Source organism: Tamandua tetradactyla, chromosome X (genome assembly GCF_023851605.1).
Source record: "Tamandua tetradactyla isolate mTamTet1 chromosome X, mTamTet1.pri, whole genome shotgun sequence".
Taxonomy (NCBI): Eukaryota; Metazoa; Chordata; class Mammalia; order Pilosa; family Myrmecophagidae; genus Tamandua; species Tamandua tetradactyla.
The window spans coordinates 62,815,932-62,837,778 of record NC_135353.1 but is presented as its reverse complement, the minus strand read 5'-3'; the positions used below and the strand labels follow the sequence as shown (position 1 = coordinate 62,837,778).

Sequence of the window (21,847 nt, the reverse complement as noted above, 5' to 3'; positions counted from 1 at the left end):
CTTTGGCTATATTGCATCTTAGGCAATAAAAATAATAATAGCTGGTGTTGTTTGAGTGCTTATAACAGACTAAGGCACTGTTTTAAATGCATTGTATGCATCATTTAGATATAGGTGAAAAAGCTTAATAGACAGTTAGAAAAATAGATTTGGAGTTCAAAATATATGTATGAGCTGGAGCTATAAATTTGATCGTCACTAAAATTTATAGGAGGTGTAGTTAAAACTGTCAAGGCAGGAAGAAGGCAGAGTATGAAATGCCAAGAAAAATCACCATTTTAGGGCCAGGGAGGGGTGAAGACTACAAGCTCCATGACAGCAAAAATCATGACTGAATAAGATCATGAACGAAAATCAAGACTTTTCTATCACCAGGGTCTAATGTACTGTTTGGAATATAGTAGGTGCTAAATAAATATTTGTTAAATGAATAAAATAAAAATGTCAGAGAAATATAAGAAGAAATAAAGAGGTATCATATCTTGAAATTCAAAGGGAGAAAGAGAGTTACAGAATGACTAGAAAGTGCCAAATACTACAGAGAAGTCGGATGGAATGGGGACTGAAAAGAAGACATTGGGATCGGGAATTAGGCAGCCATTATTGCCTTGAATGAGGGCAGTTTTGTAGTGGACTCAGTTTAGATTGTAATGGGTTAAAAGGAGAATGGCTGCTGAAGAAGAGCAGACAATGACCAGAAATTTGGTGATAATATGATTGAGGGGGTTAGAGTATGGAGGAAGCTGAAGATAAGGATAAGGATTTTGTTTGTTTTTATGGAGACTTCACTATGTTTGCAGAAGAAAAGAAAAAACCCTAGGAAAAGGTCAGATTAGAGCTGGTAAGAGTGTAAATAATGCTTTTAGATAATTTTCTCATCACTGTTTCCCTGGACATGCTTATTAGATCTTCTGTTTACATTTGGTTAGACTTTAAAACAACGTAGATCTCTATGATCTGCCTCAGACATTCAATCTGCTAAAAAATACTTGATAGCTTAATGCACCATGCACCATGGTCATTTCCTAATATATTCTTCTATGTGTGCATGTCCTGTCATCTATATAGCACTAAGTATGGTAGTGAAATTATGAAATTACATATGCCATTCAGGTAAGCAAAAGCAAATAAGTATGATAAGAAGTTTAATCTGTTTCGTCTCCTTCTTATATTAATGAGTTAATTAGGGTAACAGCATATTTTGCTTCTATGATCTGGCTTCACTATGAGCCTATAGAATATAGGGACATATTTACCAAAGACTCCATACTATATCTAAAATATAACATTGTTGGCATTCCTAGTTAATACAAATGCCCTCAGGACTGAACAAGCCTTGGAAAGTGACAATTTGTTTATTGTAAAAATTAATTGCATAAGCTCGGAATTCTTATACTCTTTTAAAGCCATAGACTATTTTGACAGTCTGGTGAAGCCTATGGATACCTTTTCAGAATAACATTTTTAAATGTATATAATAAAATACAAGAGATTATGAAACTGATAATATTGAAATATAATAATCAAAATAAGTAATAAAACAACTTTGTGGTATGGTAATATATGTTTCTTTAGTAACACATTACATAGTATTACCTAGAAGTGGATCTAATGACTATCACAATTTTGAAGTAATGATATTTTGAGATATCTACAACTGTAGTGTGATACGAAATTATCTGAGATTCAAATTGATGACAAAGTCAGAAGTACTGTCAATACTACTGTGCTTTGTGGCCTAGGTTATAATTGAAGAAGATGTTAAATTTCAATTAGAGAATTGTCCAAATCAAATTCACAAACTTCCTGAATCCTATCCATGGATTCCTTGGTGGTCCATGGACCCCGATTAAGAATCCTTGGCTCAACAGATCTGACTTCAGCATTTTGACCAAAAATAAGCTGTGTACATGAATATGACCCTGTTCTGCTCAGTATTTTTTTTAGTGCAGTGATCACTGAAAAAAATGTTATAATTGTCATTATGCCGCATAAACTACACCAGAACTATATTACCTCTCTTTTTATCCTGTACTCAAACTTCCTTTTCTTGGCTCAGAGTCAGCTATGAAAGCTGCTTAGGCACTCTCAACTCAAAATTTTTATTCAAACAAAAGCATGTTTGGGGGTCTTTCCCACTCTGGCCTACCAAAACTGCTATTTCTAATTCTGTAAATGCCTCATAAAAGGTATTGATGAGTTATTTATGAAAGGTATTTCCTTCATAATCAGAGTAGTTGTCTGCTTCCCCCAGTATGAAAAGTCTACATTACAAATTCCCATGGTATTACTTGCATCTTTACCCCCTCACCCATTTCTGTTTCTCCTGTCTTTAAATAAAATATATTTGTATTTGATATAAATAATATAAATACATTTTCATACATGTATTATCCATTTCTGTAGCTATTTGATGTTTCATTTGATGAAGCACTTCTTATATTGGTATCCTTCGGTCATCTCAAGATACATAGTGCATGTACACCTGCCCCCCCCCATTGTTTTTATTCATAGCTGGGTGATAGGTAGTATTTACTAGCAAGCACAGCAGAAGACTTAAGAATTCATAGAGATAAAGCCCTCCAAATGACAAATATTTCTCTTGATCTCTAGAATAGGAAGTCATATTCTCCTTCTCTGAATTCTCATAACACTATTCATACTGATTATTGAAACTTTGACGGTGAAAATCACAGTGAAGTAGACCAATTGGACAAATTACAATTTTAAAGGGAGAGGTTGTATTTTTTTTTTTTTTTTTTTTTTTTTTTAAAGGAAAGACAGAGAGAAGGAAGGAAGGATGGAAGAAAGGGAAACATTTTCTTGTTTTATTGTATTCTGTTTCTCCGTTTTTTGTTACATGGGCTGGGGCCGGGAATCGAACCGAGGTCCTCCGGCATAGCAGGCAAGCACTTTGCCCGCTGAGCCACCGCGGCCCGCCCGAGAGGTTGTATTTTAATCTGACCTTGATTTAAATGTGGTCAAAGATATGTTACCTATGCTCTCTGCAAAGGGTCAAGAGACAAGTTTTCTCCTCTTCCCCTTCTCCCCATCCTAATAACTCTCTCAGCTGGCTTTTGACTCTTAAGGATACTTGATGGTATTGGAGAATTTCTTGCAAGCAGATTTGGATAGGGGTGAAGTGGGAAGAAAACACAAAGACCTTCACTACTTTGGGACACATTTTATCTCCTAGACATGTTAGCCTATGGTCAGATTTCCAGTCTTTTCTCTAACAAGCTGTAGTTTCATGTAGATAATGATTTATCATTAAGTATCCTATCTTTTAGGAATATAATGACCACCATTGTTTGAGAATGTTAACTCTTAGGGAGTTAGGGATTATGTCTAAATAAATCTCTGCACTGTACATAGCCTAGCACAGCATTTTAGGTAGTTAGACCCTTAATAGCTGAAGATGATTACAGATATTCCGAAATTCTAGGCTTTTTTTTCCCATTTATATTGATTGTACAAATAACTCACCTGAAAGAAGGGCATCACTCCTTTAAGAAAGAATTTAATGGAAACTCATTCCTTAATCCAGGGTTTTATCATTTAGCTTTCCATTCTTCTATACAGAATTGCTTTATAAACTCTGACAAAGAAATAACTCAAAAGCACCCTAATGAACTTATTTTTAAATTCTCACCAATATTCCATTATTGGCAAATTTAGCTTTCAAAGTAAAGTGATTTTCTCATACTAAAGCACAACAAAGCTCCTTTCAATCTATTTATAATAGCTATTTTTATTGATATTAATCAAACAAGGTGCAGAGAATTCAAATGTCTAAAACCTTCTGAAAAACGAAAAACACTACAAACCCAGAGGACAAACTGGTATTGGAAAGAGAATATGAGAACCAGCCAATATAGACGAGAATCCACTGCAAAGAGTGTAAACAAAAAAAGAAAAAGAAAAAAAACTTTCCCTCAGAAACGCCATCTTCTGAGATTTTCTTCTGTAATTCTCCATTCTCTCTGATATTTTTTGGGGGGTGAACAAAAAGTTATACGTAAAAGATAATATGTAGTCATAAAGAATAAGTGAAGTAGCTCTGGACTTAAATAAGGCAAAAAATAATATTTTGTTAGTGGATCTCAAGGATTATTACAGTGTTAGTAGGATTATTAAAATTGACAGGGCAGGTAACATTGTAAAACGATGAGATATAGTCTAAAACCCACACACTAAAACAGGGCTTTATTTTGGTAACAACTTCAATACTTCCAAGAATTGAAGGAATTGTCATCCAACGTCTTTTAAGGATATGAAGTGGAGGGGGACAGTGTTTTGGAAGTCACCAGCCATCTGGATAATCTGTAAGCACTTTTCCTAAAAGTACACTGAACAAGATTAACCAGAGGTCTGAAAATAAGGATTTTACTGGAGGATATTCTGTCCAAGCATGACACTTTCACAAGTCGCAGGAGTCCCAGATAAAATGTTAACCAATCAAAACCTGGCATTTTCAATAAATGAAGTACTACACCTCAAGGTAACACACACCTTAACTTGTATACTGGAGGAATTAGAAGAAGTGTGTAGAGCCCTAGATCAGTACTTTTGTTTACAAAATCTAGATTTTACTTAAATAAGAGCTGATGTTCATAGTTAAGGGGTCACAAGAATATCATAATTCAAGTTGTCTGGAATCGTTCTCCCTTCATAAGAGACATCATTTTACTTTATTCTGTTATTTTCTTAAAGACATCATATGCCCAGATAAAGTAATCCATCTTTTTCACAAATGTATTAGGTAATTTTATTAGTATAAATTAAGTATGGTCCTATAAATAGTATTTAAAAATAAGCCATTGAGTTAAAATTATCTAAACTCACAAGATAATCATTTAGCATATTTGTTTATTTGTCATGTATAGAGTGAATGACTTTGGCTATTATTCAAATTTTTTTAATGGAGCAGTGAAACAACACTCAATATTCGAACAACTTTATATTGGAATGCAACAATTAATTTTATTTCTGCCAGTAGCTAGTGAGACTGGACAATTGCAACATCTCTGATACTCAGCTCACAACACCCTTGGTAAATTATCCTGCTTATTTAATGTAAGGTCTCTACATTCTGGAACCCATTAAATTTTTCCTGACCAGATGTCAACCGATATTCCTTTGCCTGCAATCCCTAGCTGATTTACTGGATGATATTTAAAGTCTATAACATGTTAACTTTTACAAAATTTTTTTCCTAACTCTCTAACTTTTAATTTTCTGATGACTAGAAAACCAATAAAAGCAAATATCATGGAGAAATTGAACATCATCTAGTAGTATTGGTGCAGTTCAGTTCGTTAAGGAATGTAGATGTTTTCGTCTGTCAAATGACTCGCGCAAATACTTAAATTTAACTTCCCAAACATTTGGGGCACTTTTAAGCTCCACTCCTTGTGCTCTCCTCCCACTCTCAAACTTGTGTGCCCATTCACATTCTTGTAGATCAGGGAAAATTACGCTTCTATGGTCTTGAAGATCGATGCCAAAGAAGGCATCATGGGAAGAGTCTCAGAAATCTGTGAATCTTGTCTTCTACTTTTATTTTCCCAACCCATTAAGAAGTTTTTGGACAGGAAGATGTCTGGGTCCCAAAGGCATTAGCCTGACACTGTGCTATTCTTTTCCAAGAATCCCATTAACTCCCGTTAGAAACCAGAGTGGTGTGAACTCCGTTTCGTGGTGCAGCTTTCAGTAACCGCCTAACACAAATACAAGGGGTGTGATAGGAGGGGGTCAAAGGAGGAGGAGGGAAGGGGGTCAGGGGAAGAGACTCACCGCTCCTGCCAGTTCCTCCGTCAGGCACCATGTAACCAAGAGCAGCCAGAACCTGAAACAGGAGGGAAGGTGAGTAACATGGGCTTGCTAGGTTCTGGAGTTTTGTGTCTGCCCCTAGTTCCCCGGACCCCTTTCTGCAGTCTGTCCCACTTTCTCTACAGAGGTAGAAGTACAAGTATAGTCCCGGCGAGTAAAGCAGCTGGAAGTAGGAAAGAGGAGGAGATCTCGTGGCAGCAACGGCTCACCCAGGGTGCATGCTTGTGGCTGCTCCAGAGCTGGGTCCCCGGAGACTTCTAAGCTGCTCCGCGGCCCCGGATCTTCGGGGCTCCGCTGATGCTTGGCGGTTGCTTCCTTACTCAGGAAGACGCAGTAGAGGGACGAAATGGGCCACTTCGGAAGAAACTAAGCTTAGCTTCTAAATAAGATGTGCCCCTACAGGAAAACACGCTCAGCGGTGCCCGCTACAACTTGCGGCACTAAGGAGATAGTTCCATGCTCCAAGAGAGGAAGGAATGGAGGGGCGGGGGCGGGGCTGTGTACTGTCAATCATCTCCCCTACCTTGGGCGGCCGGTTGTCTTTCTCACGTTAAGACGCATCGGATACACAAAGCAGTCCCACTTCCCAGTACCGTAAGAACTACGTCTATACCATTCCATTAAACGACTGTTAACTGTTACTTAGGCATAAACTATATAGACAGATGGATTCAAAAGTGCCATTTCCAACAGACCCAAATGCGCATAACACTTACTCCAATTGCACACTGAGCTTTTGGGGACGGGATGGTAGTGTTGGTGGTAGCGGTGGTTCTGGAGTTGTAAATCTACTCTGAGTAGAACCTATGGAGGACTGGGGCCCCATGAAATAGATTCAAAGCCTGGGAAGACTCGAAAGAGATAAATTCTAGGGTCTGAGATAACGGAAATGTTCTAAAGAATTCTTCAGCAAATCCCTGAAAGTTCCTACAAGGAGTCCACATAAGGTATTTTCTGGGCCTATGGCACTTATTTTAAGTCACACAACAGAATTACCGATGCAATGTTCAAGTCTACTTTATTTGGGAAATATCAATTCAACTGCCATTAACTCCATATAAAGACTTCTATTTTGAGTTCGTGTTAATTTTAAGGAAAACTGCATTGAAGTTATTTAATTTCCTGCCTCAAATCCCTCTGAAACACAAACACAATGAGAGACAATATCTATTATGCTAGCTCAATATAGGAAGTAATACTAGTGATGGCGTTCAATGGAGCTTTAAAGAAAGACATCACTATATTATAACATTCACCCATAAAATAATTATTATCTATTAAAAGTTCCCAAATCTTATATATATAACCCTCATAAAATATTCACATACATATACTATACATCTTTCTACAGTTAGAAGACATTTTTAATTAATAAATGATATATATCTATATATACATATACATATTTTCCTAATATTTTCACATTTTCTGCTTGGATGTAGAAACCATCTGCCCTGAGAGCAGCTTAAAGGCAAAGAACACCATCAGCCCAGAGAGAAGCGTCCAAAATTTGTATCAATGATTAACAATAAAAGCAACGTCCTTCTGAGATCCTTCCGCTAAAAAAATAGTCCCAGCTCAGGTCCATTTGTAATTGGCCTTGGTGTTCACACGAAAGACAGAGTGGGACTGGGCAGGAAAGAGTAGTATTAGCGGAGGTGCAAGTAAACGAATGGAAAATCTTCCCTGTAGGACTCATGGCGTTTAGTCAGCCGGTCTCGAAGTTTCCCTCCTCCAAAATTACTGAGCGACACTCCCTCGCAGGTTGTCTGTGCAGACTAAAGCTGTGGCGGAGTGATACTCAAATTCCCCAGGGCGGGTGGGGGGGACGGCGCGGACGTAGGGAGGGAGGAAAGCAGATCTGTAGGACTTAAGTGAGAGAAAAAGTTTACAAGCCTGGACTGAAGGGAAAAGTGCTCCCGAGAGACTGGCTTTGGGAAGGGGAGGGGGGGAGGGAAGAATAGCTCTTTTTTTTTAATTTATTTTTTTAATTTTCCTTCCCTCTTCAAAAGCTTTTTTCTTTACACCCAAGCCGACCAGCAAAACTGGGACACCCTCGTTGTCCTCTTTGGCTGTAACTCTCTCCTAATAAACCCTCAAGATTATGTCAGTTGGTCGGAGCCAGCCGGGAATTTCGTGCGGGTGCTGAAGGAGCTGCGGAAGCTGGAGAAGAATGAAACTGCGTGGAGTCAGCCTGGCTGCCGGCTTGTTCTCACTGGCCCTGAGACTTTGGGGGCAGCCTGCAGAGGCTGCGGTAAGTCCTTCCTTCCACCCCCCACCCCCACTCCATCACCTCATCCTCTAGCTGAAGTCACTTTTTGTCCCTTTACCTTGCTTTCTCTTCGGGCGTGGTTAGGGAATTCAAATTTGCCTTCACTTATTTAGGAAGAAACAATATTTACAACGCTGGTAACTCAAGCCTTCTGAAGTGCAAGGGAAAGCTTTAAGTATTTAAAAATAGGGCTGCTTGCTTCCTGCAGGTAGCTTCTTTGGGGGCAAGAGCAAAGTCAGGCATAGGGGACGCATATTAATTGATTACCAAATTCTGGTGAGTATTTAAAACTTTTTCTCCCCACCTTTCGCCCTGGGGTGTTTCCCTGCCTCTGTCGGCTCACCTTTTCGCTCCTTGTACCAACCCCTGCATTCTCTAAACTTTGTCTGTAGTTTTATATTTTAGCTCTTTAAAATCCAACTTACATCAAAGTGGATAAGTTATTTGCTCTGTTCTTAAGCAATATGAACCTACCCCCACCTCAGGTCAGTAAAACCGCTGTTGAATCTGTGTCCACCTTTTGACAACCTTGTTACAAAAGCTAAGGTAACCTACAGAGAAGAGTGAGGTGCAGCCTCAGGTTTCTTCTGTGTCTTTTTTATTTTTTAAGTCCCGAGTTTTTGTTTGTTTTGTTGAATTTTTTTTTTCAAACTCACTAAGGCATCTGAATTTGCCCATTACCTATTTAAAGGAAAAAGACTTCTCTTTTTTCAAAGGAGAATGGGTGTGCTAGTTTAAAGGAGTGTTACAGAGGACGTACACGTGAAATGACAGGACAAAAGTTCCACTCACTACTAACAATGAAGGATTAAAACCCCAGTATATCTCCTAGAAGGTATCAGGGTAGTCCTACCCACTGTCCTGGCAATGAATGTCAGAGAAAATGTTACTGCAAAAATACTATTATCCCTTAACCTCTAAAAACTAACTGTATGACAACTAATTTAAAGGTTGTATTTGAGTAAGTATAATAAGTGGTATTTAAAACCCTGATATGGGGTATACGGGTGGTTCAGTTTTAGAATGCTTGCCTTCCATGCAGGAGACCCGGGTTTGATTACCAAAGATGCACTGCCCCCTCTCAAAAACAAAAAACAAACCAAAAAGTGCTGATATGAAATCATGGTTTAGGCCTCCTCATGGTTAAGTGACTATCAGTCTTTAAATGCAGCTATATCACAGCTGAAGAGTTGACTTTCTTTTCAATTAGTTATCTGGTTTCCCTAAAGCACTCAGCTTGCCTCTAAACCATATTCCCTTCCTTCTGTCCTTCAGAAAGTGTGAACTGAAGGTATGAAATTATAGGTTTATAATTACTATGATCATAACACAATTATGATGGCAAATAATGCTGAAAAAAACATGGATATCAAATAGGTTTAATTATGCACACTATAATTTGCCTCCATCAAAGTTGATAAATGATTTAAAATATAGATTTTTTGATACACAACATTTTAGTGGGGTAAACTTTATCCACTCAACAGAGCTACACAGACTGTGGGATACAGCTGCACTTGTGCTGTTGAAAATAGTTGATTTCAAAAACAACTTGGTGCCTACTGTTTATGGCATTTGCCCCAGAGGCAAAGATTTTATTTATATTTATATTTCTCAAATTTTTTTCTTTCTGACATTGCTGTTAATAAATGTGCGCCAGATACCAATCTTACAGACATATATAGCGATACTACACATCAATTTATAGTAAGTTGACTTATATTAAAATATTTCATTTTGTGATTGACAAAACTTGAGAGCCAACTTATTTTCTTGGACTTTTAAACTAATCATTCAGTTTTCAGGAAAAAATGACAGAAAACACCATAAAGTTTTTGCCTTTTTTCTCCTAAGTAATTTTTAAAGAACATTTCACATCCCATTTCCCCATCACTGTGATATTCTGCCTCTAATAAAACAAGGGTTTGTTTTGCCTGCTCCACAATTAATATCGTAGATAGATGGATGTTTTAATCATTTAAAAAATATGAATGTTATCTGATCTCCATACTAGTGCTGGGGATATTGGTGACCTTCTCCAGAATAAAACTCGATAAAAGTGGGGCTGGTTGTTGACTGAAGTAATCTAGTATTAGGGTTTTTAAATAATGAAGTACACTGCACTTAAAGTTCTTTAATTTTTCAGACATTTAAAGGTGATTTCTTTATCTCTGAAGACATACCAAATTATTGGGATTTCATAAATACGTGAAAGATTTTTACTTTGGGTGGAATAAAGTAACTTTTATGTTGAAAAGTTAGCAATAAGAAAAAAAGGCAGCTTTGAGTTGGAAAGATCATTTCTGGAGTTGTAAATAAAGTGTTTTTATGTAAAGGTAATTATACCTCTATTGACTCACTATTGATATCAATAGGATATGCACTTAGATTTATGCATATGGTATGTAAAATTATACTAATTGTGCTATATAAATGTTAGTAAGTTGTTGTGCAGTAGAGTGGATAGAGTGGATCTCCCTTGTGAATGCTGGCAAAAACTCATCGAGGATAGGAGTGTGGCTTGTGGCCATGAAACAGTTTTTCCTTTATGAAATATCCTGCTCCAGAGGAAGAATTTGTCATCACTGTCATCAGCATTATCATGATAGCTTACATTTTTTAGTATTTACTATGTGCCATGCACTGTGCTAATATGGTAATATGCATTATCATATTTAATCTTTGTAACATATGTATGAAATAAATGCCATTATTAAACTCATTGTATAGATTAGGAAAGTAGAACATAAAGGTTAAGTAACTTGCCAGAAATCACATAGGTTATAAGTCGTTGAAATGGAAATTTTGAATCCAGTTTTTACTCCAATTATTTGCTCTTAGCGACTATCCTATACCGCCCCACTACAGACATTTATTTGCTGTTCGGATTATTGGGATCTTTGCTGTTTTTTTCTTTTTTGACGCAGTAGCTGAAATGGAAATGATAATGGGTATTACTTCTCTCCGTGCTGACGTTAGGAGCAGTAGCATGGAAAAGTGGAAGGAGCTTCAGGCTTAGATTCAGAAGATGAGAGTTTGATCTCTATATCTGAATAGAGAAAGATATTTAAAAGCAATCTAAAAAACAAATTGTTTCTTGCAGGTTGTATGATTTTTATGCAATTATGATACATAAAAAGATAGATTTATAAATCAAGTCTAATTTGTGGTTGAAGATTTATTTTGAAGAGGGATTTGCCTCATGATACCATTAGTCAGTTTCCATAGTGATTTTAAATACACTTAACTTTTCAGGAACTTGTCTACTGTGAGAAAAAGGGTTATGTGTGTATGGTGGACACTTTGCTTAACATGCTCAATTACAAGGTTTAGTTGTGGTTTGTTGTTTTTACCAATTCACCTACCCATTGTATCCAATTCTGTTCACTCAACTGTCTATATACCTTTAGTCTTGTGCATGTATTTATACATGTATCTTTCTTTGAGACTGTATATCTGTGTACTTTTGTGACTGTATTGTTCTCCTTGTTTTCATTTGGCATTTGATGTCTGTATATGCATGATATGTGACTCTTTACCATGAGTTGACCTTCATAATTTGGATAAGATGGTGTCTGCGTGTTTGTCTACTTTTTTTTTACTATTATTATTACTTTTATTTCTTTTCTCTATATTAACATTCTATATCTTTTTCTGTTGTGTTGGTAGTTCTTGTCTACTATTTTTAACCTTTGTAATTATAAAGTGAGCAAATCTTGTGAGACTACATGTGACAATACTGTGAGACAATGTAAGTATCCTGCTTCTCATCAGACTTCTGTTCACTAATTTTAGCATCCATTGATGATTCCTGCCCATATAATTATTACTGTGATATCTGCCACGTGGTGATTTGTAATTTTCAACATTTTCTACATTTGTTAACCTAATTCTATTGTAGTAAAGAACTTTCCTTTCTCTATTTCTGTATAAATTCATTTGTTCATTTATAGCAGTATGAACTTAGGGATATTTGTCTTATTCTATCGGTCTTAATTAATTATACTGTTATCACTATTTTTTTTTCATCTCGGAGTTCTTTATTAGAAAATAAATTAATCACACTAGAAAACACAAAAGAAAATGAACATAATCTTGCAATTCTAGAACACAAAACTAAATTATATGGTAAGGGATTCTTAAATTTTCAAAGAGTGGAAAAAGAAAAAAACAATAATTGACAATCGTTTAAGACAGTGTTTCTCAAATTTAGCTCCTTACACGGGGAGCCACACGATTTCTATAATAATTTTTTAATTTTGCATTTTAATTTTGATAATCTAAATCAAAGTAACACACAGTTGTTCAGTATTACCTGGACGAGTATCTTATGTAAAAATATTGCTACATGCTTGCAGCATCTTCGCTTGTGTCTCTGACCCCTGTGGTACCAAGTGAGAACAGTGCTTAACTTTTCATGCAGAGATTCTCAACTTGGGTCCTTAGACTTTTCATGGAATTGTTGAACATTTCCCATGAAAACCTTTAAGTTGTCAAGGTTGAGAACACTGGCTCAGAGTAGTGTTTCTCAATATGGGATAAGGTAGTGTAAAGATGGTGAAGGGGGATATGCAGCTAGTTTGATAAAGCACATTTAAGAAGCTATTGGTTTCCTAATGTGAACTCTAGAAGGTCAAGCTCAGCAAGATATTTTTGACTAATGTGTAGTACAAAAGACCAAATATAGATTCAGCCTGGGGGGCCTGGAATAAGCATAGTTGTGGTTGAGAAACACTGGTTTAGAGGTAGAGGACTGCTGGCACATGAAAAGTAAAAAAACGTGTCAAAGAGAAAGAACATCTTTTGGGTCAATGGATGAATATTAAACCAGAACTTGTCATGGTCTTTTTGAACCCAAAAGCCCAATCCAGAAGAAACCCAAGATGGTCCTCAATCTTTTCGTCAACATGGTGTGGGAAAAGTAGGTCTATTTTTTAGCACTGATCCAAAAGAAAAACAAAGCCACCCCCACACACACATAAACTCCACTCCCATTATTATTATTTTTATTTTGATTAATGCATTTTGGAATTTAAGTAAACAGCTGCTGTAGTTGGGTAAGAATGGCCAAGAAGTTCTGTCATCATTGGTGAGGCCATCCAGTTCTCAAGGAGGATATCATTGGGGTCTGCTCTGTAATTATTTTAGGGTTTCAATTTGCTGTGGCGGTGTCTCCAGTGACCCATTCTTTTGCATATTTATTAGCTCAGTACATCCTCCTATGCAGTTTTTTTCCAATAGAGACCCGAGGCACCATTCTTGCCCCTGTGAGCTTCCGGAAATAAACTTGAATTATGTTTGTGTCGCTGGTGGCTGTGAGATCAACAAATTCCAGGAGTCCTTGTTTAAAGGGCATTTGACAGAAAATTTCTTGGCTCTTTCTGCAGTAGGGGCAGGTGGGCTTGATGAACACAACCGCCTTCCCAAGGTGGATTTTGCTATTCATGTATTCCTGAGCCATGCTGACAGGCAGCCCATCTTCCTGGGAGGAATCCCCAACTGCATGTACTGCTCCGGGTGTGAAACAGCGGCCCAGAGAGCCAGTTCTCTGTTATCACTAATTTTTGTTATTCAAATTATTCCAGATTTAGCCAATAAGATCACCTATAAGTTGGCTCCTTTGTCCTATCGATATATTCCTATTATTTTTAACATTTTTTATTGTGAAATATATATACAAAAAAAGTGATAAATTTCAAACTACATTGTAACAAGTAGTTATACAACAAATTTCAAAGTATGATATGGGTTACAGTTCCACAATTTCAAGCATTTCCTTCTAGCTACTCCAAGACACTGGAGAATAAGAAGAAAAATCAATATAATGATTCATTAGTTATATTCATTTGTTAAATCCTATCTTCTCTGTTACAACTTCTCCTTCTTATTTGATCTTTCAATCTTTAAGGATATTTGGGCAATGTCTATTCTAACTTTATTTTTTTATACATGGGCAGGCTCCTAACTGAACCTGGGTCTCTGGCATGGCAGACAAGAATTCTGCCACCGAGCCACTGCTGTACCGCCCATATTCTAACTTTTTTATGTTGAAAAGGTGTGTCGACATTGTGGGGTATGGGGATGCAACTGGTTGATGTTCTTGGAGAGACTGGTACCTCTCTGGGTTTCAGGGCTTATCTGGCATAGGAAGAGACTGGAGGTTTTAGGTTTCTGAAAAATAAACTTAGTGAATGAAAGTTTTTATAGAGTCTCTGATAGAGCCTGAGTATTCTTCAGGGTTTTCAGGAATACAGTTGGTTGTATCCCCATGATTTTTAAGCACTCCCTTATTTTCTTCCAGCACAAGAAGTTTTAGGCTCATTTTGTAGTTCCTTTGCCCCCACCCTGTAATCAGTCATTTATCCAAGAAGCCCTCATTCTTTTTATCAGAGAATGATGTTTAGGGACCAATATCTGGGTGCTAGGTGTGTTCATTGTTACTGGAATATCATTGCCTCTAGGCCCTCTCAGCAGACAGACCTAGAACTAGGAAATAGCAAATATATATACACAGACACATACCTACATCAATATCTCTTTCATATTCTCTCTCTCTCTCTCTCTCTCTATATATATGTATATATATATATACATATATATATACATATCTATATATGTAAAACCATGAATTCATAGTGATTCTTCTGATTCCAATCCAACATCACAGGATAAATACACATTGTTGATGTAGTGGGATCTCACCACTTTCTAGTATCTCTCTTTGGAGATGTTTTGTGGGCTTTGTAGAAGGCCTATATAGAGTCTTCAAGAGCTGGAATCTGACTGGTAGTTGTGTGACCTTCAAGAGCTGGGCTTCTGAGTCTTAATTTCCAAGGGGTTGGCTGCATGATAGTACATGTCTTAGCTTGGCAGGGCTACTATAACAAATACCATAGACAATGTGGTAGTTAGGTTCAGGTGTCAACTTGGGCAGGTGTTGGTGCCTAGTTCTGTTGCTATGAACTTAAATCATCAGCGTGTGAAATTCATTTCTGGGCTGTTTACATTTGCAGTTGGCTAAGGGGCCTGCCTTACACAATGAGTGACACTTGATTTGATTAGCTGGAGGCTTAAAAGCAGAGATCAGAAGTGAGCTCAACCGCTCAGTGCAGTTCAGAAGAGAGCTCAGCAGAACAACACACGTCAGCTCAGTGCTCGGAGTCAGCTCAGACCCAGATGTTTGGAGATATAGAAGTGACACGCCCTGGCAAAAGCCATTGAAACCCAGAAGCCAGGAGAGAGTGCCAGCAGACATTGCCATCTGCCTTTCCATGTGATTGAGCAACTCAGTTGAAAGTTAGCTGCCTTTCCTTCAAGGAACTGAAAATTTGTAACTAAATAAATCCCCTTATTAAAAGCCTATCCATCTCTGGTGTGTTGTATTCTGGTAGGCTTAAACACCAGGAATATGTCTGTCAGTTCTGGAGGCTAGCAAAATCAAGGTATAGGTAGGCCATGCTTTGTCTGAAGTCTCTAGCATTCAGAGTGATGACTTGCTGTCAATCCATAGTTCCATCTCTATATGTCACATGGTGATCTGTCTCCTGCTCACTGCTGCTGTGTCCAATTTCCTCTGCTTCTAAGGTCTTCAGTCACAATGTATTAAGACCAATCCCGATTCAGTTTGGGCTCACCTTAATTAATAACATCTTTAAAGATCCTGTTTACAAGTAGTTCTGTAGGACTAGGATTTAGGACTTGCATATATCTTTGTGGAGGACATGAGTCAATCCATAATCATACTTACCTTGCAGGATAAAATAAAAGTTATGTAAAGCATTTAGAACAGTACTTGACATAGAGTAAGTGCTCAATAAATTTTCAATTTCATTATTGTCACTAAAAGCTATTTATTGACTCCATTTCTTGCTGCATTAACTCTCCACTTTTCTGCCTAGTTTTCAAGACCTATTATAATCTTTACCCTCATCCAATTTAAATTTCATTAAATTTTAAAATATCCTCTCTCCGTTCTAGTCTAGATAAGCTTTCCTACAATCCCTGGAGCATTGTGTATATATCTCAGACTCTCCATCTTGATTAGCAATTCCGTGTCTCCAAGTCTTTGCTTAATTTGAGAATAAAGTTTACATTTATTCAGGAGATATTTATTCAGTAACCTCTAAGTACTCAACAATTGTCTTTATGTTGTTCTATTTATATTCTCATGAATGTGCACTGTTTATAAAATCATTTTGCGCTGGACAGTATGGATAAGACAGACAAGGTCCGTGCATCCAAGGAGTTCACCTGCTAGTGAGAATAAACAGTTTTTCTGTGGAACTTTTCTGTACTATCATAATACTTCCTGATTGTACTCTTCTTTGACCACTTGTAATATTTAGCTTCTTTCAGTCTAGTATCTATATGTATTTGATTTTTACTTTTATTTCATAAGTTTTTACCTAATCTTTTCATTAGATTCTAGATCCTTTGAAGGCAAGAATTGCGTATTTGTTAATTCAAACAACCAGTGTGCATTCTGTTTTTGTCTGATGATAAAAGTGATATATGTTTAATATCAGAAATTTGAAAACTGTAGGAAAAAAATCCGTCTACAATCTGTCAAAAATACAGAAACAAACCCTATTACTGTTTTATTATTTTTCATATGTATCTATTTGCTTCTTTTTTCAAAAAATTGGGATCATCCTATATACAGTTTTATATCTTAATGTTTTTTACTTATCAGACACGTTCACATGTTATTAAACTTCTTAGTTTTAAACACTATTTTTTAATTGTTTCTATGATTTATTTTTATACTCTATTTTCCTGTTCATATTTATAGAATAGTTTATAAAATTTCAATTTTTTTAATATTATAAGGAGTGCTGCCATGAACATTTCTAATAATATATTTTTTATTTCTTCTATGTCCTTCATGTGAAATTAGCGGGTTAAAGGTTATTGGTATCTTTTAAGTCCTTGATACATTCAGTAGATCCTATCATTTAGAAATGGTATATCAAAAGATATATTATGATAACTAACTTTTGTTTTAGGGCTTACTATAACCCACCCTAGAAGTATAATAACTCTTTGTTATAATTATACCCTAGAGTTTTTGCCTTTTTCTTTCTTTTACATCCTAGGCCATTAGTCCTCAAGGGCTTAAAATTTAACTTTTTGAACCATGCATCCCCCTTTGTTTCTACCCTGGACAGAAGGTAGAGACTGCCCTCATGAATGCCTCGCCCGTTGACCTCTTCCTTCTATAACAAAGGTATAACATACTCCAAACCCACTGACATTCCCCCTCTCCTAGGAGAGTTTCACCAGTGCATCTGAAATGGGAGCCCTTTCTGCTCTCTTGCCCATTCCCTTCACCAGCCCTTGCCCTATAGCTGCCTATCAGGTTTGCACTTAAGTAGCTGTGTCTTTGCCCAGTTCTGGGTCCTGCTTTCATCTTTCCCCTAGTGATACTTCAGAACTTTTCCCCCATTAATTATTAATCTGTTTTTCTCACCTTGGGGTGATAATATCCCTGCTTCTATCTCCTCTTCCTAGAAAATCAAACTTGTAAGTATACATGAAATGAGAGCTCCTTCATACATTTTGTACCTCTCCCACTTTCCTTTTCTGTGTTTCCTTACTAGCTAAATGACTGTTGCATGTTTGTCTGCCTTGTAACGTGTGCAATTCAAATATATTCCTTAGCAAAATCACAAAATGTTATGCATTGTCTTTTACAGGTGGCATTCAAATAGCTGAACTTTAAGCTTCTGAATGATACTTTATAGAATGGTTTTACCAGTTAGACTTCTGTCAGTACTGTACAAGGGTTCCTATGAGACAATCCTAACCATTTTTTTCCTATCTGGTATAGTGACTATGGAATTGATGCTCAATTGATTGCCAGTTGGCTGATTTGGTCTTATCCTCTAATGATTTTCTTTTAAAATATAATCATTCCATCATCTTATCTCTTTCTGATAATAGCAACCATGTAACAGAAGTAATTTTGGAAAATATATTCTTTCTAATTAACATATAGATTTACCACCCATTCACTTAACTAAATCTTCATTATAATGATCTGCCTTTAATAGCAGTAATTCTTGACTTTTTTTGACAGGTGTCTTTAGTGTGATAATTGATACATAGACTCCTTTCATTTTAATAAACCAGATTCTTATTTTATGTATCAATGCTTGTGTTTATTTACCTTTATTATCTGTCTAGGACCAGCTGCCCTTTGTTCTTTCCTTTAGCAGTTTCTGCTAGCCTTTAACCAAAAGGGTAATCTGCAAAGTTCTGCTATCTTCTCAAAATAGGAGCCTAAAATCTTTTATTTTTTTTCAGTTATAGAATTTATATCAAAACTTTATAGTTCATATTTTTTATTTATTTTTATTATAAACAGCAAACAAACATACAAACATTCTTGACATGGTTACAATCAGTGGCTCACAATATCATCACATAGTTGTGTATTCATCACCATGATCATCTTTTTGAATATTTGCATCTCTCCAGCAGAAGAAAGAAAAAAGAAAAAACTTATACATGCCATACCCCTTATCCCTCCCTCTCATTGACCACTAGTATTTTAATCTACTCAATTTATTTTAACCTTTGTTCCCCCTATTATTTGTTTCTTTCTTGTCCATATTTTTTACTCATCTGTCCATACCTTAGATAAAAGGAGCATCAGACACGAGGTTTTCACAATCATGCAGTCACATTGTGAAAGCTATATTATTATACATTCATCTTCAAGAAACATGGCTACTGGAACACAGCTCTGCAGTTTCAGGTACTTTCGTCTAGCCACTGTAATACACCATAAACTAAAAAGGGGATATCTATTTAATGCATAAGAACAACCTCTTTACTCTGTTTGAAATCTCTCAGCCACTGACGCTTTATTTTGTCTCATTTCTCTCCTCCTCCCTTTGGTCGAGTAGGTTTTCTCAGTCCCTTGATGCTGAGTCCCAGCTCATTCAAGATTTCTGTCCCATGTTGCCAGGGAGTTTTGCATCCCTGGGAGTCATGTCTCATGTAGAGGAAGAGAAGGCAGTGAATTTGCCCACCGTGTTGGCAGAGAGAGAGAGAGGCCACATCTGAGTAACAAAAGAGGCTCTCTGGGGGTGACTCTTAGGCCTAAGTTTAAGTCGGCTTAGCCTATCCTTTGCTGGGGTAAGTCTCACATGGGCAAACTCCAAGATTGAGGGCTCAGCCTATTGATTTGGTTGTCCCCACAACTTGTGAGGATATCAGGAATTGTCCAAATGGGGAAATTGAATTTTTTCCCCTTTCTCCCCATTGCCCCTAGAGGACCCTGCAAATACCTCTTTATTCACTGTTCAAATCACTCTGGAATTTATTGGGGTATCACACTAACATGGACAAACCAACAAAACCTCATGTCCTATTCAAAGTTCCATATACTTATGGTGTTCAATTAAGCTGTCCATATAAGTTAAATTAGGAAATATACTAGTCAAAATATAAATTTTGTACCAAATAAACATTTCTTGCTTTAGTCTCACACAAAAGTTGAAGTTTTAAAATATGAATGACCGTCTATTTTCAACACCTTGTAATATTGACATTCTTTTGTTCTTCCTCATGCAGAAACATTTTTAAATTTGTGCATTTAGTCACCATCATTGTAAACTCTAGGCATTCCTAGATTATATCATCTCAATGTTTATCACCTATCTTTCCTTCTGATTTCATATGTGCCCTCAGCCCTTCTCCCTCTATCCTTCTCACATTCAGCTTCATTCAGTGTGCTTACATTATTGTGCTACAATCAGGTAGTATTGTGCTATCCATTTCTGAATTTTTACAATCAGTCCTGTTGTACAATCTGTATCTCTTCAGCACCAATTATAGAATCTCTACCCTATTTCTATCTCCTGATAACCTGTGTTCTTAACTGAAATTCTCCAGGTTCACTCATTAATGTTAGTTCATATAAGTGAGACCATACAGTATTTGTTATTTTGTTTCTATCTAATTTCACTCAGCATAATGTCCTCAAGGTCCATCCACATTGTTACATGCTTCATGGCTTTATTTTGTCTTATAGCTGTGTAATATTCCATTGTATGTATATACCACAACTTGGTTAGCCACTCATCTGTTGATGGACATCTGGACTGTTTCCATCTCTTGGCAATTGTAAATAATGCTGCTATAAACATTGGTATGCAAATGTCTGTTTGTGTCCTTGTCTTCATGTTCTCTGAATAGATACCTAGCAGTGGTATTGCTGGATCATATGGTAATTCTATACTTAACTTCCTGAGGAACCACCAAACTGCCTTCCACAGTAGTTGTACCATTTTACATTCCTACTAACAGTGAATAAGTGTGCCTCTCTCTCTACATCCTTTCCAGCACTTGTCATTTTCTGTGTTTTTTTTTGATAATGGCCTTTCTAGTGGGTGTCAGATGATATCTTATTGTGGTTTTGATTTGCATTTCCCTAATAGCCAGGGAAGTTGAGCATCTTCTCATGTGCCCTTTAGCCATTTCTATTTCCTCTTCTCTGAAGTGTCTGTTCATGTCTTTTGCCCATTTTATAATTGGGTTGTTTTTCTTTTTGTTGTTAAGTTGAACAATCTCTTTACACATTCTGGATACTAGACCCTTATCTGATATGTGGTTTCCAAATATTGTCTCCCATTGTGTAGGCTGCCTTTTTGCTTTCTTGACAAATTTCTTTGATGCACAAACGTGTTTAATTTTGAGGAGTTCCCATTTATCTATTTCTTTCTTCAATGTTTGTGCTTTGGATATAAGATGTAGGAAAACGCCTCCTATTACAGGTTTTATAAATTATTTTCGAAGATATTCTTCTAAAGATTTTGTGGTCTTAGCTCTAATGTTTAGGTCTTTGATCCCTTTTAATTTAATTTTTGTATAAAGTGTGAGATAATGGATCCTCTTTCATTCTTTTGCATATGGATATCCAGTTCTCTAGGAACCATTTATTGAAGAGACTATTCTGTCCCAGGTGAGTTGGCTTGACTGCCTTATCAAAGATCAATTGTTCATAGATGAGAGGATCTATATCTCAACACTCTATTTGATTCCATTGGTTGGTATGTCTATCCTTATGCCAGTACCATGCTGTTTTGACCACTGTAGCTTTGTAATACTCCTTAAAGTCAGGTAGTGTGAGACCTCTGACTTCATTTTTATTTCTCAAGATATTTTTAGCTATTCGGGGCACCCTGACCTTCCAAATAAATTTGGTTATTTGTTTTCTATTTCTGCAAAGTAAGTTTTTGGGATTTTGATTGGTATTGGATTGAATCTATAAATCAATTTAGGTAGCATTGACATCTTAACTGTATTTAGTCTCCCAATCATGAACACCGTATGCCCTTCCATTTATTTAGGTCTTCTGTGATTTCTTTTGAGTTTCTTGTAGTTTTCTTTGTCTTTGGTATCCTTAGTTAAATTTCTTCCTAAATATTTTATTCATCTGGTTGCAATTTTAAATGGAATTTTTTTCTTGATTTCCTTCTCAGATTGCTCATTACTAGTGTATAGAAACACTACAGAGTGTTGATCTTGTAACCTGCCTCTTTGCTGTACTCATTTATTAGCTCTAGTAGTTTTTCTGTGGATCGAAAATCTCTTCTTAGTTTCTAATTAAAGGCAGTGTTATAGAGGAAACAAACTTTTGCTAAATTTTAATTTTTAACTAATTATTTTTTTTATTTTACTGAACCTGATGTAAGCATTAGATTTACTTTGTAACCTGTGGAGATAGTTAACTAA

The 21,847-nt window shown here is 36.5% G+C and overlaps 2 protein-coding genes across 2 annotated transcripts in view; one reads left to right on the top strand and one right to left on the bottom strand.

Annotated features, from left to right (window-relative positions):
• Positions 1-6,300, bottom strand: part of COL4A6 (collagen type IV alpha 6 chain) — a 411,951-nt gene extending 405,651 nt beyond the window's left edge. The window contains exons 1-2 of the mRNA XM_077146587.1: positions 6,042-6,300; positions 5,797-5,848 (exon numbers count right to left, since the gene is read on the bottom strand). Coding sequence (XP_077002702.1) covers positions 5,797-5,848; positions 6,042-6,052 — 63 coding nt within the window. The 5' untranslated portion in view covers positions 6,053-6,300. The remainder of the gene's footprint in view (positions 1-5,796; positions 5,849-6,041) is intronic.
• Positions 6,301-7,703: 1,403 nt separating this feature from the next.
• The window catches only part of COL4A5 (collagen type IV alpha 5 chain), a 351,509-nt gene continuing 337,365 nt past the window's right edge, over positions 7,704-21,847 (top strand). Inside the window, exon 1 of the mRNA XM_077145842.1 lies at positions 7,704-8,086. Coding sequence (XP_077001957.1) covers positions 8,006-8,086 — 81 coding nt within the window. The 5' untranslated portion in view covers positions 7,704-8,005. The remainder of the gene's footprint in view (positions 8,087-21,847) is intronic.